Source organism: Scomber scombrus, chromosome 22 (assembly GCF_963691925.1).
Source record: "Scomber scombrus chromosome 22, fScoSco1.1, whole genome shotgun sequence".
In the NCBI taxonomy this organism is placed as follows: domain Eukaryota; kingdom Metazoa; phylum Chordata; class Actinopteri; order Scombriformes; family Scombridae; genus Scomber; species Scomber scombrus.
Window position 1 is genome coordinate 19339388 of NC_084991.1, and position 16402 is coordinate 19355789.

The 16402-nt window shown below is 40.2% G+C and overlaps 1 protein-coding gene across 4 annotated transcripts; it reads right to left on the reverse strand.

Moving 5' to 3' along the window:
• Window positions 1–980: 980 nt before the first annotated feature.
• On the reverse strand, window positions 981–16402 carry cpsf6 (cleavage and polyadenylation specific factor 6). 4 transcript variants are annotated; one of them, XM_062444159.1, is made up of 11 exons: window positions 16321–16402; window positions 13589–13798; window positions 13284–13387; window positions 12623–12768; window positions 12157–12330; window positions 10897–11004; window positions 9315–9813; window positions 9110–9225; window positions 8841–8994; window positions 8482–8681; window positions 981–1410 (listed from the first exon to the last, which is right to left on the reverse strand). In XM_062444159.1, the coding sequence occupies exons 1-10, from the start codon at window positions 16378–16380 to the stop codon at window positions 8495–8497; spliced, it is 1758 nt and encodes a 585-aa protein (XP_062300143.1). In that variant the 5' UTR covers window positions 16381–16402; the 3' UTR covers window positions 981–1410; window positions 8482–8494. The 4 variants fall into 4 exon arrangements, with proteins under 4 accessions (XP_062300143.1, XP_062300142.1, XP_062300145.1 ...); XM_062444158.1 differs by having other exon boundaries at window positions 12614–12768; XM_062444161.1 differs by lacking the exon at window positions 10897–11004.

A 16402-nucleotide genomic window follows, 5' to 3' on the forward strand; every position in this document is an offset into this window, starting at 1 on the left:
TAGACATGTTGCATGGCAGTCGACAGTGTTGGTGTCATGTTTATAAACTGCATATGAATAAAGTTTTTTTTTTAAATGCTGTGGTCAACAGTTAATGATGAGACCTATGTGCATTAAAAACAAAACATGTTTGATGTGGAACACGAGAGCAGAAATTTTTTTTTTTACCATTACTTGAATTTACACATTTTCAAACAAATGCAATTCACCAAAGATGTGAAATAACCAACTCCATGATAACTGTAACTACAACAGCTGAGTGAACATGGACTTTTTAAAGCTAATAATAATAATAATAATAAACGGATCCCACAACAAAACAAGATGTTAAAAGACAATGTGGTCTGGCAATGGTGGTAGCGATTCAGTGCAAATACATGCAAATCAAACATCAAAAACCAAAGCTTAATTAAGTCTTTTTTTTGTGGTTTCAATGTGCTGCATATAAACTTTCAAATCGCTCATCTAGAAATGTTTGCATCCACCAATCAGCACATTACAAAAATAGTACATTCAACTCATTTCTTACCTTGTAAAGATTGTGTCCATTTGAGAAAAGGAAGAAAATAAAACCAGTACTAAATAAGACAGCTATATTTCTTAAACATATAAAAAAGGTACTCACCAATAAAAAACCATCATCTAAAAAGTAGACCAATCCAATATGAAAAACATTTTGCAGTCCAAAATATACATTTAATATAAATGAGCCAACCATATAGAGGAATTCACCAAATGCAGAGTGTACCTCGGTAAACATTTTTTATTACAACACCATCTAGATTTTAATCAAAAGCAGAGACATTTACAAACATACTAACCATGAAAAGAATAAATGGGAGGGGGTGAGGAGAAAACATCAAACATGTACCCTATAAAAACTGGTCTCTAAACTGAATGTACACGGTACAGCGAGCCAAGGAAAAAAAAAAAGAGAAAAAAAAAAGATGTAATGTTTGTGTCTTCTATTTGGGGGGGGGGGGGGGGGGGGGGGGGGTCGTGCGGGCCATTTTATTGTTTGTTTGCAAAAAAAAATAAAAAATAAAAAAAAGAAGCATCACACATACTCATCTTCATGTCAAATAAAACATAGAAATAAAAAGAGCTGGTTGGAAAGTTGTTTTTTTTTTTTCTCCTTTCATCTTTAGTTACCATGAGTATAAGCTGCTTGGATAAACATAGCCTTACACAGGTCAGGGTCTTCCATCCACTGCTTTAAGTCAGGCAGACAAGATGAACAAGACAGAGAGAAGGATGGGTGGAGAAGGAGAGGAGAGATGGAGGGGTGGTGGTGGTGGAGGAGGCGGCTGTGGTTGTAATCCTGTCCGGTCATGCAGGGTGGGGAGGAGGTGGTGGCGCACTGAAGTCTTTCCTCCTTTTTTCCTTCCATCCATCCTTGATCCTTGTTAGCTGAAAGGTGTCAAAATGAAGGGTGGTGTTTGGTTTCGAGGCAGCCCAACAGTGAACACTCCCTCCCCCCCCTTTTTAACATTAAACCTCTAGACTACACATACATAGTCACACCAGGGCTGGGGGTCAATTCACCATCATTTTGAGCCATAAGATTAGAGGTTGTCCAATTGGGGGGTAGAACAGAAAACTTTAAAAAAAGGAAAAAACAGACATAAATTATCCAAAACTCCTTTTTTAGGACACTTGACTTCTGTTTAAAAGGGCTCAGTTGATCGTGTATTGTCCCTAACCCCGGCACAGACACAGAGAAAACATGTCATGCATACTTGAACAGGAAAAACCCAAGAAGCAAAAGTGAAATGTATCTAACAGAAATACACCAATATTCAGTTGAGTCTATGCCGAGACTGTTGCAGACACTATTCTTTCTCATGAGGGCAAACTTGAATAACCAAACATTTTGGATTTGAGTGATTTGCAATGTATGTAATTTAGTGGGAAATGGGTCAACTATCACATGTAAAAATTAATATAATACATACTGAATGTGTTTAAATTAGCCAATAGAGCTAACATCTATAAATTTGGAGTTTAAAAATCCATTTATTTATGTGTGAAGGTTAAAATTGATGTAATGTCATGTTCAGTGTTTTAAAAATCCAAAATCCTTTAGCTCTTTATTGTTGAAGCAACAGGTAATTGGCTGTTTCATTTTAATACCATGACATACTTAAGTGCCCTTGTATAATCATGTGTTAGGACCTGTTCACAACTGGCATTACAATACCTTTTGGTTTGATCCAATCACAAGTGGACAATTCTACGTATAAATGTAAAATGTATAAATGTACCCAGGACACTTTGGAGGTGTTCTGGGCCACAAATGACCACATTGTTTTTTCAAAAGTGTCCTGGGTCACATTGAAGGACTGACTGCCTTCTCCAATGGCGTCCTCTGCAAAAGTGGAAATGCATAGTAATTGGGGGGGAAGGTGGGGTAGCTGTTCCACCTTAATTGAGAATAGCTAGTCCATCTTAAAAAGGCCAGTTTACCTTTACGTCGCCAGCCTCACTGTCACATACCTGCTCACTCCTACCATAAAGGTGGTTTGAGCTTTAAGATGGACCAGCTATTCCCATGGCAACAATCTCTGCCACCCCTAAACAGATAAAGCAATATTAGCTGCTGAGTCTCTCCCAAGTGAGGCTCAAATGATTTCCATTTAGGCAAAAGAATTAGTTAAAAAAAACAAAAAAAAAAACAAAAAATATAAAAAAGCAGTTAGTATTTGCCAATGGAAATGATGTCGGAGTTTATTTGCATGTAGGGCAGAGAAGTGAGATCTTATCATAAGGGCATGTGGAGCTGCATTCTAATGCAAGGTGTGAACTGATGTAGAGCTGTCCACTTGTTATCAGATCACCCAAAAGGCACGTAATGACAGATGTGAACAGGTCCTTATAGTCACTCCTCACAACCCCAAGCAAAATTGACCCTATATGTTTGTCATTTGCCAACTTCAAAAATACCTTGTTCATATTTTCCCCCTTACAACCAACTAGTAATGGTAGGCATGAGGTAACGGAGCTAAAAGCCTAACACTGAAAACATAGAAACAATGCATGATTGGTTTCCAGGGAAATTGGGCATATAGGAGTAATAGACACAGAAAAAGACAAAAGCTGTATATCAAAAACACAAAACTACAAAGAAAGGCACGCAATGTGGCATACTTTACCACAACCACCCAAAGATTTAGTTGCAAGATTTTTTTACAAACTGAAAAAAATATGTAAATATGACTTAATATATGGTCTTATAAACCTAATCCCAGTGAATAATCAACATTTTGTACTCAATGAGGAAGTCCAACATGCCAGTTACCAGTTATTGGATAAGCAAATTCTTTTGTCATTATTATAAATGGCGCTGGGTAATTACCCCATCATCATACCCCAACAGTCCCTTGGCCCAAGCAACTTCCTCTCTCCATTTAAAAACTACTCTCAGAAGAAATGGTAGAAATATCTGATGAAATTACAAACTGCTCTGACATAGAAAGTCATGTCAAATTATTATTATATGGGTATATTCCTATTAATTTCATATCAAATTTATGAAGCTTTAATTGTTTTAATTTGGCATCTACACTACAGGCACCAGGCCGAATAAGTACAGGTGATTTTACATGGCTCAAAAGGCTCAAATGCATACTGCAACTCTAAAGGCTTTTGTTTCACATGGTGCATGGCGGCAGACAAAAACAAGTTATCCGACATTTCATACAAAACAATATTAAAATTCGGGTTTTTTTTTTGTTACACTATAATTTGAAATAGACGATAACATAGTGAGTACAAGTGGGAATGGTGGCAATACTGAATGTTAGTCAAATGGTAAATTTTACATCCAGATATGTGAGACTAATAAATAATTTATATGCCATATTGTTTAAGCTTAAGGTTCATTATAGAATAATAAAGTTCATATAAAAAAACATTTAAGTATGTAGCATTGTATCAGCCAAAACAGCATGCATATCAAACAGCCAAACCAGGGTCAAACACTCCGTAAAAAAGCCCTGGGATGAGATATTTACCATTTAACAAGTACTACCTTACAGATTATATTAATATAGATATATATATTTTAGCAGGCCTGTTGTGTTTGTATCACTTTTGCTTCCACTGTAAATTGATAAGAAAGTCTTCAGAGAGGATTTTGGGTCTACACCTTTACGATTCCTTCCACTGAGGAACTACACAGCAGCTTATGGCGCTTTTCCACTACACCGTTCCAGCACGCCTCGCCTCGACTCGCCTCGGTTCTTTTTGCGTTTCCACTAAGGAAAGTACCTGGTACCTGGTCCTTTTTTAGTACCTGCTCTGGTGAGGTTCCAAGCGAGCCAAGCCGGTACTAAAATGTGACGTCGACACACTGCTGGCCGCTGATTGGTCAGAAGAGTTGTCGCTGGAAGAGTCATGAGCCGTCCCACACAAGAATCAAACCCGGCATTTTTAAATACCGGCAGCAGCGTTACAACCATAGTTACAGCTATACGGCGTTACCATAGTTACAGCCATACGGCTCAATTATCTTGCTTTGTGTGTGTGACAAAAAGCCTCATACAGCAGCAAGTACACCACTGCCTCCATGTCCTCCATTGTTTATGTGTTTTGCGTCGCGTATAAAACGAAGTCACGGCAGTTTCGCGGAGCCGTGCTATGACGAACCCCGCCCACGTTGAGTAGGTACTTTTTTTGTGATGGAAAAGGAACCGTGCCGAGCCGAGGCGAGTCGTGCTGAAACTGTGTAGTGGAAAAGCGCCATTAGTTCAACATTATCTGGTATAACGACATTATAAAAGGGTTATAATAATAATAATAACCATAACTCGCTTTAGATGAGCCCAATTAAGTCAAGTGATGTCATTTTTTAATTTATTTTAAACCATGAGCATCTCTCTATTTTCACCCTGTGATTAAATGGGCATCGATGCTTATTGCTGACCTTTACTTGACTCCCTGTTTGACCCTGGTTTGACACGAGCAAATGCAAATAGTATGCTTGTTTGAAAAGGACATCAGCGATTTGAATCTCCAGTATACATACACCTACAAGACAAGACTGAAGAAATTACAGAACGTCATTTCTGCACCTCACCATTGGCTGTATGAACCAATATAAACACATCTATGGACACAACAGATATCTATACTACTATCAGTAATAAAAGCAGTATGTTTGGCAATCAAATTCTCATCTTTTATAAATCAGCTTTTGGACATGGACATATGGAAAATGGACATATTTGGCCTTATTACAAGAACATTTTTGCCCACTTCCTTTTTTATCATTTTCATTGATACTGCAAACATTTTCTATAATCATTTACTCAATCTACAACTACACATTATAAAAAAAACATGTTAGGCCTTGTGTCCACTGGGGATCTCTCTTATACCACAGATTAAAAAATCATGAAGATACATTTGAAAAAGATGAATTACAACTGAAAATGGATAGCTCTTTCAAGGATTACGTTTCTACAACTGTGAAAAATGTACAAATGCTATGCACATGGTAACCTAAAACACTATAGACTTCCTGTTAAACAATTAGGAAGCACATCCTTTTGCAAAGAGGTTCCCGGTGGACACAAAGTCTTACTGTTCAATGCAACTGTTGCAGCTTTTGGGGGTGGGAAAAAAAGTCCAGATCAGTGTAACTAGCACTGCCAGCTAGGGATTTGCATAAATCTGCACTATTCAGATCACATGACAGATTACTAGAACAGTTGCTAAGTTACATTCTTTTGGCAGGTCTTGGTTTGACCGGTCTTCACAGTTCAGCACCTCCATAAGCAATGACATCACCCCAGGTAAGACTCCTCAGTATGAACATGGGGAGAAAAGACGGAAGGAAGGAATAGAGCATATATACATAATTTGATGTATATGTAACATTTTTTTGCTCTTTGAGCTCAACTGGATTAAGATACTGAGGTAGATTTCTGTCTGTCTGCCGAGCGTCATGCCCGCTCACGACGATGACCGTCCCTGACAGGAAACACACAAAAACACAAACACACAAACACACACACATACGCCCTTCTGGATGTCACACTGGCTTTTGTTTCTGTGGTAAGAATAGCCTTCAAACTGGCTTATGATCCTGTTAATGCTTCTGTCCGTTGCCTGTCTAACTGCATTGGGAGCCAACAAGAGAGCTGCTATCTCTGCCTCTGGGACACACGCACACACACACACACACACACACACACATAAACTCACACATATACAATTCCTCAGTCACCAGTGGTAACAAATCCGTTGCTCCTGACCTCTGTGGAATGTGGTCAAAAAAAGTATTATACTATAAAATCATTTGCAACCGACAATATGGTACCAGTATCAATTATACACAAACTAGAGTGAAATGCTTACTGATGACATACTCTGTAACTCATCCATAACATATCATCCAAAAGCCAACAAAGACCAATGGAGCTCTCACAATGCTATGAGCCAAGTTATTCAAAAATTACCTGCGTGATCTTTTGCCATCCTGGGCTCAATTTATCCCTTAAAAATCAACCCTGCAGCTTTTTTTTTTTTTTTACATTAATTCAAAAGATACACACACACACACAATAAAAAACATAATTGTTGTAACGTATATTGGCTGCACTGAAAGACATTTTTTTAGACGTTGCTGTAAACATTTCATTACTTACAAGGTCTCACAGACAGTTTTATTGTGTCAGAAACCTCGACTTAAAAATCAAATGATGGCCAGGTGACAGGCACAAAATCTTGGGAATCGGGAAAAACATGTATATTCTCATTCTAGCTTTTTAATTTACATACTTTCTATTCTATGTTTACAAGTAATTTACCAAAAAGGAAGTATACAAGAATGCTTAATGTGAGGCAATTTTTTTGAAAAATCAACAAATTACAAACAATATCGATTCAATGCCACAAATCAATCAGGGCAATCTTCTGATATTTGCCTCTAACAATCTATGTGACTTAAGGTCAAAAGCATTTGGAAACCATGCACATATCCTAATGTCAAAACATATCATTAAATAACATTTTGCATGATTTTTTTTTTTTTTAATTTCACCCCAATGCCTTAAATTGGGGTGTAATGACTGCAAAGTGAGCAACACTCTGCTATGAAAACACAAAAATACAAATGTCAGGCAATTTTTACCGACATGCAAATATAGCACAATCACATTGTCAAAATGTTTGTGTCCAAAAAATCATTTGATGCTGTTTAAAAAATTAATTTTCCATTTCTTAACAATATAACATGACAATGATATAATATGTTCCACTTTCAAATTGAAATGGTAGCATGTATACAACATTGCTTTTTTTATTATTTATTAACTGTTGCTCTACTATTGACATGTATATAGATTGCCATGTATTTTCTCAAAATACAATCCAATTTGGAAAAAAACAACAAAAAACAAACATACCCCACATTACAACAAAATTGCTCGATCTGTACTAAATTCTATAAATTACTGGGAAATACGGTGTGAAACCTACGAAACCCCTCAAGGGACCAATATTTCAAGCACAACGAACTCAGTCGCAATACATTTCCATAATCTGTAAACTCATACAGCAATCTAGAAAAATATTTCACTTTTGGTCTACTGGCCATAGCTGCTGGTAAAATCCAAAATTCAGATAACTTCATTTTTTTTTAACAAGCCAAACAGATAAAATGTTGTTGTTATGACGATATGAAAAAAATGTGTAAACTTTACCCACCACAGCCCAACATGGTCGGTGCTGCTCGCTTCCCTTTTATTGTTATATGTTCTATTTTAACCATTAAATTCTGAATTTATTTAATCAAATACATAAAAATAGCTGCTGAATTCTGCAATTTACTAGCTTCAAACGCCTGTAGACCAAAAAGTAACAATGCATTCCTGAAGTCAATTTCCAGTGACTATCAGTGTATTTTTTCAGATTTTGGGGGAAAAAACCAAAACACAAGATTTCAACTCTTACAAACAAAAGTGTGTATATTACGCACATTTTCCTGAGACACAACTTACACAATATCACAGCTGTGATCACTAATAATGTAATTTAAAAAAAAAGGAAAGAACACTTACCTCATACCTACCTGAAACCAACTAATTGAGTTTTATTAAGTTTTTTTTTTTCTTGCTTACCTCTTCTCTCCACATCATGATTTCAAAATGTTTAAAAATATTCAGAAGTCTCTTTTTTTTCTTATTCTGGATGATGTTTTTTGCACATCCACTGTATATAAAATTTGACGGAACAAGCACAGCAATTTTTGGGCTGTGTGCTTAACTACAGCCTGTGAATCCAATGCAGGAGAGAAAAAGTGAGCAAATCAAAAAATACCCTTTAAAACTCAACACTGGTTGCTCTCTTCTCTTGCTTTAGGTTAGCTGAGCCTGGACTAGTGGCATGGCTCAGTCCACTTTCAGACAAATGTACTGATTCAGAAGACAGACAGCTTTAAGACAGAAGAACACAACAAAAGGGAGAAGTTGTACCCACCTCCCCGTCTCGTCTAGCGGTGTCTGTACTCCCTCTCCCTCTCTCTTTCCCGATCTCGGTCACGGTCCCTCTCGCGGTGACGGTCACGTTCCCGGCTGCGTTCTCGGTAGTAGTCTTCGTGCCTGTCCCGACTGCGGGACTTGTGGCGTCTGCTCTTTTCCCTTGAGCGGCTGTGGTCACGTTCCCTGGAACGCTCTCGCCTAGCAGACACAGGCAGCATCATTGAACTGTGTATCAGGGTTTTAAAAAGTTACAAAAGTAAAGGTAGAATAATCAAATAGCAAACTCTCACTTTTTTTATTATAGCCCATCATATCACTGTCATGTTTAATGGCAACTTCACTATATTCAGTTTTTACCTGGAGGCAGAGCCGTAGCTTTTTGATTCGATGCCATGAAGACAGTCCTGCAGAGAACTGATGAGGACCTTGCAGCGGTCATCTGCCGACACTTTGGACTGTTTAATCAGACTGATGGCTGTAACCAAGGTCTCTATAGCACTGCCATAGTCAGCTAGACACAAAAAGAGAACACGGCATTAACATTTGTTTGATGTTGGGTCCCAGTTATATCTGAAAAAACTTCCATGTGCAGTATGCATTCAGGATGTGGAATTAATATGCGTTACCTGCACTGGCATCAGACACAGCTCTAGATATGGCGCTGGAGGAGATGGCTCTGTTCCTGTTCATGATCTCCTCAAACTCTGCCTCGCTCAGAGGGGTCCGTGACGCCTCCATCTCCCTACAAATACATACAGTTTATTGTTGTATAGTTGCATACAGAAAACATGATATACTGTTGTATCAATTATTTGTTCCATCCATCCTCACCGGCCTCCGGGACCGTAGTCTCCTCTCTCATAGGGTGGAGGGCGTCCGTATGGGTCGTTTGGTCCTGGGGGTCCTCGACTGTCGTTGGGGGGCATGTTGTTGTTGCCAGGTGGAGGGAAGAAGGCAGGATTGACATGGGGTGCTGGTGGCGGTCCACCTGGTGGGGGACCTGGCATGTGAGGAGGTGGAGCCAAAGCCATGGGGGGCCCAATGGGGCCTGGGGGACGAGGAGGGAATGGTCCTGGGGGTGGTGGGCCCTGTTGTGGGGGTGGTGGGCCAGGGGGAGGGCCGTAACCTGGAGGAGGGGGGCCTGGGGGCAGGGGTCCCATTGGTGGCTGGCCAAACTGACCAGGGAAGAGAACAGGGGGAGGAGGCCTGTCGCCGCGATTTGGAGGACCAGAAAGGGGAGGGGGAAGACCCTGACCAGGAGGTGGAGGTCCTGGAGGGCCGGGTGGACCAGGTGGACCGGGAGGGGGACGTGGGGGGCCCTGCATCCCACCTAAAAGACATGACAGAGGACAATACAGAAAACATAAGGCCTAATGAACTCTGTCTGTTGTTTATGTTGTAGTAGGCAGGACACCCCCCATATTTTTCAGCATAGTGTAGAAACTAAGTGTGCTTATAAAAATAAAGTAGAGGACCCTTTTACAATAAAAACATAAAAATAAAAAAAAATAATAAAAAATAAAAAAACATCAGCCCTGCTGCTCATGCCTCCTACTGGCCTAGCTCTAATTTTATTGTGTTGTGGCATTTCATGTTTCCCTTCATATGTGATCCTTAGGTACTGATTTACGGCAGTTCAAAGCAGATACAATCACACAGACAGATAAGGAAGAGCAAGCCATAGCTACAGGAAACAACACATGTCGAAAGGCCAACAAATAATGCTGCAAATGAAATCAGAAGGCAACCACACAGATGAGGTGCTGGCTTTTTATCCAGTCTGCTTTGTTTCATTCAGTGCTCTCCCAATTAATTCTGCACTCTTTTTCCACAGTACTAAATGGAAATGATGGGACTGCTGCACGTTGCCATGGGCAACAATAGTTCAGCATGACATACTCAGGTATTTGATATGCTACATTGTATATATTAGCACATATTTTAGTCAGAAATTGTCCCATGTAAGATTACTTTACTGGGACATTAGATAAGAGAATTGAGGAGTATACCAGCTACAGAGACAGTGTGAGTCTGATAGGACTTGATAAATACAAGCGTGAAAGGCTTTTTATACTTGCCATTAGGCATTATGTATATGATTGAGTAGGTAGAAAGCAGTGCGGTCTTTACGACCCCTGCTGTGTGCTTCTGCCCCATCACTAATGGGTGTGCCTCTCTACAATGTTTCAGTGTCAACATATTAAAAATATTTACTCTAGCCTCATGTAGGGCCGGCAGTAATTGGTGGAAACTGTTTATTTAGGGACGTAAGAGTGTTCAGTGATAAAAATCAGCTGTTTTTGGAGCAGTCAGTCTGACGATGTCAATGGCAAAACTCCTACCAACAAACAGCTGAGGGTTAAGATAAAAAAGGCGATCGATCAAATCAATCAGATCAATCGAGGTGTTTCACCTCTGCCACGCCAGCTCCCGTTCCTGCCCCCCGGCGGGAAGGGACTGAAATTCATATCCATCAGAGGGCCATCTTGGTGCCTAATCAGATCTGGTCTCATCCCCGAGCCTAATGGGGGAGAAAGCAAACCAATCACAACTCTTCCCTTTATTCACTTCTGCCTACCAACTGAAGGCCTTTCACAGCCCAGCAGCACGGGGGCACCAGCCGCTAAGCGAAAGAACAGATGTGAAAAAAGGTGGGATGGATGGCAAGAGACGCAAAAATGGGGGGGAAAAAAAAGAAAAGCTGGCAACTCCATTCTCTTCTACTAAGGGTGTGAGGCGGCCAATCCAAGATTTGTAAAGAGTTTAAAGATTGATAGCTTGCCAAGTGAAGCCTTACGCAAACTGCTTGTCAAGGAATTGCGTTGGAAATTGTCAGTGAGCAGAAAATTGCAGCCAGGGAAGGATTATTTGTTCAACTGGAGGTGAAGAGGGACAACGCAAGAACAAACCATATGGGGAGGGAGACATGCACAGACACAGCCATCGCCAAGAGGGACTTAAAAAGGGTGAAAGATCCCTAAGAAACACACACTAAAACAGACCAGCCTTGGTTCCATGCGGGTGTGAGTATAAGCAAAGCCTGGACTGTGCTAACAAAGCCGCACTGCCAGACAGAAAGCAACAATATAAAAAAGGCATTTTATAAAAAAAAGTGTCAACACCAGGTGTAAATTGTGAATCCATTGCCCCATTAAACCTCAACAGGTGGTGGAGCACAACCCACTACCAAGGCTGATTCCCAATACATCCATCCATATATATCACAGATCACAGATATTACCAGTGTGATTCATGACGGTCATGGATGGATGCGTTGGGAATCCATCCATGAATTTATTTATATTCCTAAAACTATGGACTCACCTTGTTTTGTACAGCAAGATACAAGCAATGTATCATTCAACATAGTCAGATATTGTTTTTTCACTCATAAAGGTAAGTTCAGCAGATGTCTGACATACGTGTTAATTAGTGGATTACGAGACAGCTAACAATTAAGCAAAGTGCTGTCATGTAAAGTGACTGAAATAACCTAACTGGCTGAAGTGCTAAGAAGTGCTGAAGAAGACCTCATATAGAATAAACTGCACTTAATTTACTTATTAAGACTTTCAACTGATTTTTGCGGTTTCCAAATATTATCCTTCGACTGACTTAACAGACAGGGGAATTGTCCCCACCCCGTTGGCACAACACTCGTTACTAAACTAACCAGGGAAGTGTGGTGGCGGCCCTCCAGGCCCAACAGGACCAGGGAAGCGGTCTCCTCCAGGGCCGGGTGGTCCAGGAAACCTTCCTCTGCCTCGACCCATGGGAAAACCTCCACGAGGGCCAGCGCCAGGGGGACCAGCTTTACCTTCCCCAGACATCTGGCCTGACTGGGTACCTGTGGTATGGGTGGAATAAGATTACTTCATTTTTCCATTGAAGGTGTAATACTTAATAAATGTGTGTGAAAAGCAAACTAAGGGTATTTAGTCCAAAATGTTTTAAGTGGAATAAAACATACTTCTGTGATTGACTGTATAAAAAGTATGCATAAAACCTGTCAGCAGACTGACTTGTGCAATATTTCCCTTCAAGACTTCTTTCAACCTGCACTGTAACAAGTGTGTAATGTTAAATGTAATATTGATGATGCATATCGTTTATGCCATGAGTGCACTTGCCATTCTTACTTTTGCGTGACTGCATCTCAAACTGGCTCAGGGACTGTTTGTTGCAGGGAGTCACGATGGGATTTTGACCATGGAGCTCCCTCTTTGACAGGAGCTCCATTAATTTCCTGGATGATGCCTCTGAGCCAACACACACCAAAGCAAACCTGGGAAACATGTGCAAATGACACACACACAATCAATCATATCACCAGTCAAAAGTTTGGACACCTTCTAAGACTGAGTGTCAATATAGCATTTTTCCTGAGCATCGCTGTCTTTTTCCAATTGTTCCTAAAAAAGGACAGAGCATATGAAGCCGCTTTGAGCGTTTTTTTCATGGCGCTTCTTTCAGAGCTCAGAGCGCTTGTAGTTGAACATTTCCGAACTTTTCAAAAAGCTGTTGTTGTCGTCATCATAAAGACAGAAACAGCCCATTTTATAGGAACAGATTGGCCAGACACTGAATGTTGCTCACGAGTGTTGTCATAGAATTGTCAAGATAGTGTTGTCATAGAAACAAGCCCCCCCACACTCTCTCTCTCAGCACACAAGTGCTTCAGCCCAGCATGATACAGAAATACAGAAAAAATTGCCTTGTTCACACTGAATCCAACAAAAAAGTAATAATAATCTTCACCAGGCTTTATTAAAGTCTAATGACGTCACAGAAAAAGCTCACCCTTTGGACTGGCCATTGGCTCTGTTTTCAAAGAATTTGATCTCCAGCACATCTGTGATGCCTACTGATCGGATTGCTTCAGTCAGGTCCTCATCTGTCGTCCACTGCATAAGAAAAAAAGAGTTTATATCAGTTTATAAATTTAATGATTTGGTTAATTACAGTAATTCTGTCACGTTTTAAAGCAACTTGCAGATCAGTTTGAGAGTCTAGATCTGGCACAGTATGCAAGAAAATGTATTCAGCAGGCATGAATTTTTCATATTTTTTCCTCCAAGTAGCCTGAAAAGAAATCTGACACTCACCCATGTTAGGTTTCCAATGTATAGAGCAATTCTTTTGCCTGTATAGGTGTATACCACATTGGGTGGGGCGCTTTTCCCTCCTTCTGAGCCACCTGGTGCAGGGAGTGTGTCCAGGTAGTCACGGTCTTCTGGTGCATCACCATTGTTGGCTGATGGGGATATTACATCATCGTACAGGTCGATCTGCTCATGCACCGGATAGTCAGATTCCTGTTGAACACGATATAACAACAGTTCAGTCGAAACATCTTTGTACATCCATAAAGTTGCACTCTCAGTATCAAAATGTGTAGAATGACAGAGTTCAGGTCAGGTCACATAGTTTGAGTATCTGTTTCTCTTGACTTTTCTTTTTTACTTTAAGTAGCATCCCCCCAAGTTGACTCCTTTGGGCTTGTGGCAGCGGGGGTGAGGTTTAACCCTCCTGTTGTCCTCGAGTCAAGGAAGGAAGGGAGGAAGAAGGAAGGATGGAAGGGAGGAAGAAGGAAGGAAAGGGGAAAGGAATGGAGGAAGAGGGAAGGAAAGGAGGGAGGAAAGAAGGGAGGAAGGAAGGACGGAGGAAAGAAGGAAGGAAGGGAGGTAGGAGGGAGGGAGAAAGGAAAAGAGGAAGGAAGGAAAGAAGGACAGAGGAAAGAAGGAAGGGAGGAAGGTAGGGTGGAGGAAAGAAAGAGAAAGAGGGAGTGAGGGAGGAAGGAAGGGAGGAAAAAGGGAGGAAAGAAGGAAGGGAGGAAAGAGAGAGGAAGGAAAGAAAGAAGGAAAGGAGGAAAGAAGGAAAGAAAGAAGGAGGGAGGAAGGAAAGCAAGGAAAGAAGGAAGGAAGGAGGGAAGGAAAGAAGGAGAGAGGGAGGAAGGACAGACGGAAGGAAGGAAGGGAGGAAAAAGGAACAGTCAAAACAGACGAGGTCAATTTGACCCGGGAGGACGACACAAAGGTTAAAGATGGACATAACCTACGCCAATCATAAAGGGCCTTTAAACTATATTTTGATGGTAATGATTGAGATAACAAATGGAACTTTTGTGGCGCTATTGACTGATTTTACTAGGGGCTGATGTTGAGGTGAAAGTTTATTTAATTTTAAGTTTATTTCTAAACAGAACTCAACTATTGTATTTTCTTATTTATGTAACTTTGAGCCCATGGTTCTTACGTTCAGAAAATGTATTAAAAGTTAGCAATGAAATGTTGTTTCTGTGATATGAAGTATGCTTTTTAACGAAGGAAGTGATTACATACGATTCCCCCTTTGGTAGTATTTTTTAAAACTGTATTATTTACCTTTTCTTAACATTTTCCCCTGACTCCTGCAGTTTAAATCACAATGAAAGCATGTAAAACATTGCAAACTGTATTGCAATTTTTGAGGAAAACTGCTGCAAAATCGAGCATTTTTGTGGCTGAGATAATCACAGAATACTGTCAGATAAAACACCACTCATACAAAATGCAACACAAAGCACAATGTGTGGTGAAAAACTGAAAAGACTGAGGCTGAATGCATGTATGGAGAAGAACAGGTTATAGGGGGAAATCACAGTCAGTGTGGGTTAAATGTTTTCATACTATTGCCGAAGCTCTCAAGTCATTGCAGCAATGGAGGGCATGTAAACATACTAGATGATGACGTCAGGACACAGACTGGTCCCTTTTAGCAGTGTAATATCTCACACTGCACTGTACTGTTTTATTTGTCTTGCTCTATTTAAGCTTATTTTTTTATTTTCTATTAAACTTTTGATTGCATTAAAAATAAATTAAATTGCTTTTACTTTGGGTCTTGATGCCTTGAACCAACGACTTGCATGAACTAGTGAACTTGAGAGCGCACTATTAGATTCACACACACCACTTTTCTAAATAAACTGTTTCGTTAAAATGAAGATAACATCGTGTCTAAATTAAATACAAGAACAAAGAAAATGCATACCAGATGAGGTTGTATTTTTTAAAGCCAGGGTTCAAAAATTAGCAGCCACAAGCCAAATATTGCTAAAACACGCTCCATTCACTAGCCAAAAAACAATGGTAGGAAGGTGATAAAGTGGCTGATACAATTTGAGCATGCATTAGCCATTTGGTTAAGTTTGAACCCTGATTTTTCATCTACACAGGAAAGGGGCGTGTAATAAGAGTGAAAACAACATCTACCGAGCACAAACACCGATGCTACACTGCGCTAACAACCAAAGCTAACAATTCATAAGTCCAATAATGCATTTTTATTTTACGCAATAAACAATAACCTAACCAGCTGCCCCACACTTTAGCTAACCTCGCTCCTACTTCAGGTTAGCTTGTACGAACAGCAACACAAAGAAGTTGAATTACTTAAAAAAAGGTATTAAGTGTAAAGCTGCAGTAGATTAGCAAGCTAGCTAGCTAACGCAACTGCGTTTATTTGGCGGCCACGCCGAGGCCCGACGCAGCACCACAACTTAACAATGAAAGTGGTTCGTTTGAGCATTTAACCCAACTAATAGTTTGGCTTTATCGATTGGTACATGCACCTGGAGTTGTGTTAAATGCAGTCAAAAGTATGAATGCAACATTTCGGACCGATAATGCTAGCACGGGCTGCAGACCTGCAGCATGGTGAAGCGGGGGCCTGTATATGTGAGGCTCGTTTGGCTAGCTTAGCGCGTAATTCTCCGACTATATTTATAACCACACAGTACACAAATATATAAAACATTGCAGCATTGTTAGAAGTGGGTTGAATGTGGATTTATTACCTGGTTGAATTCCTCCTCTACGTCGGCGTAGATGTCGATGTGATCCACACCGTCCGCCATTTTCCTCTGACCCGCTACTGTC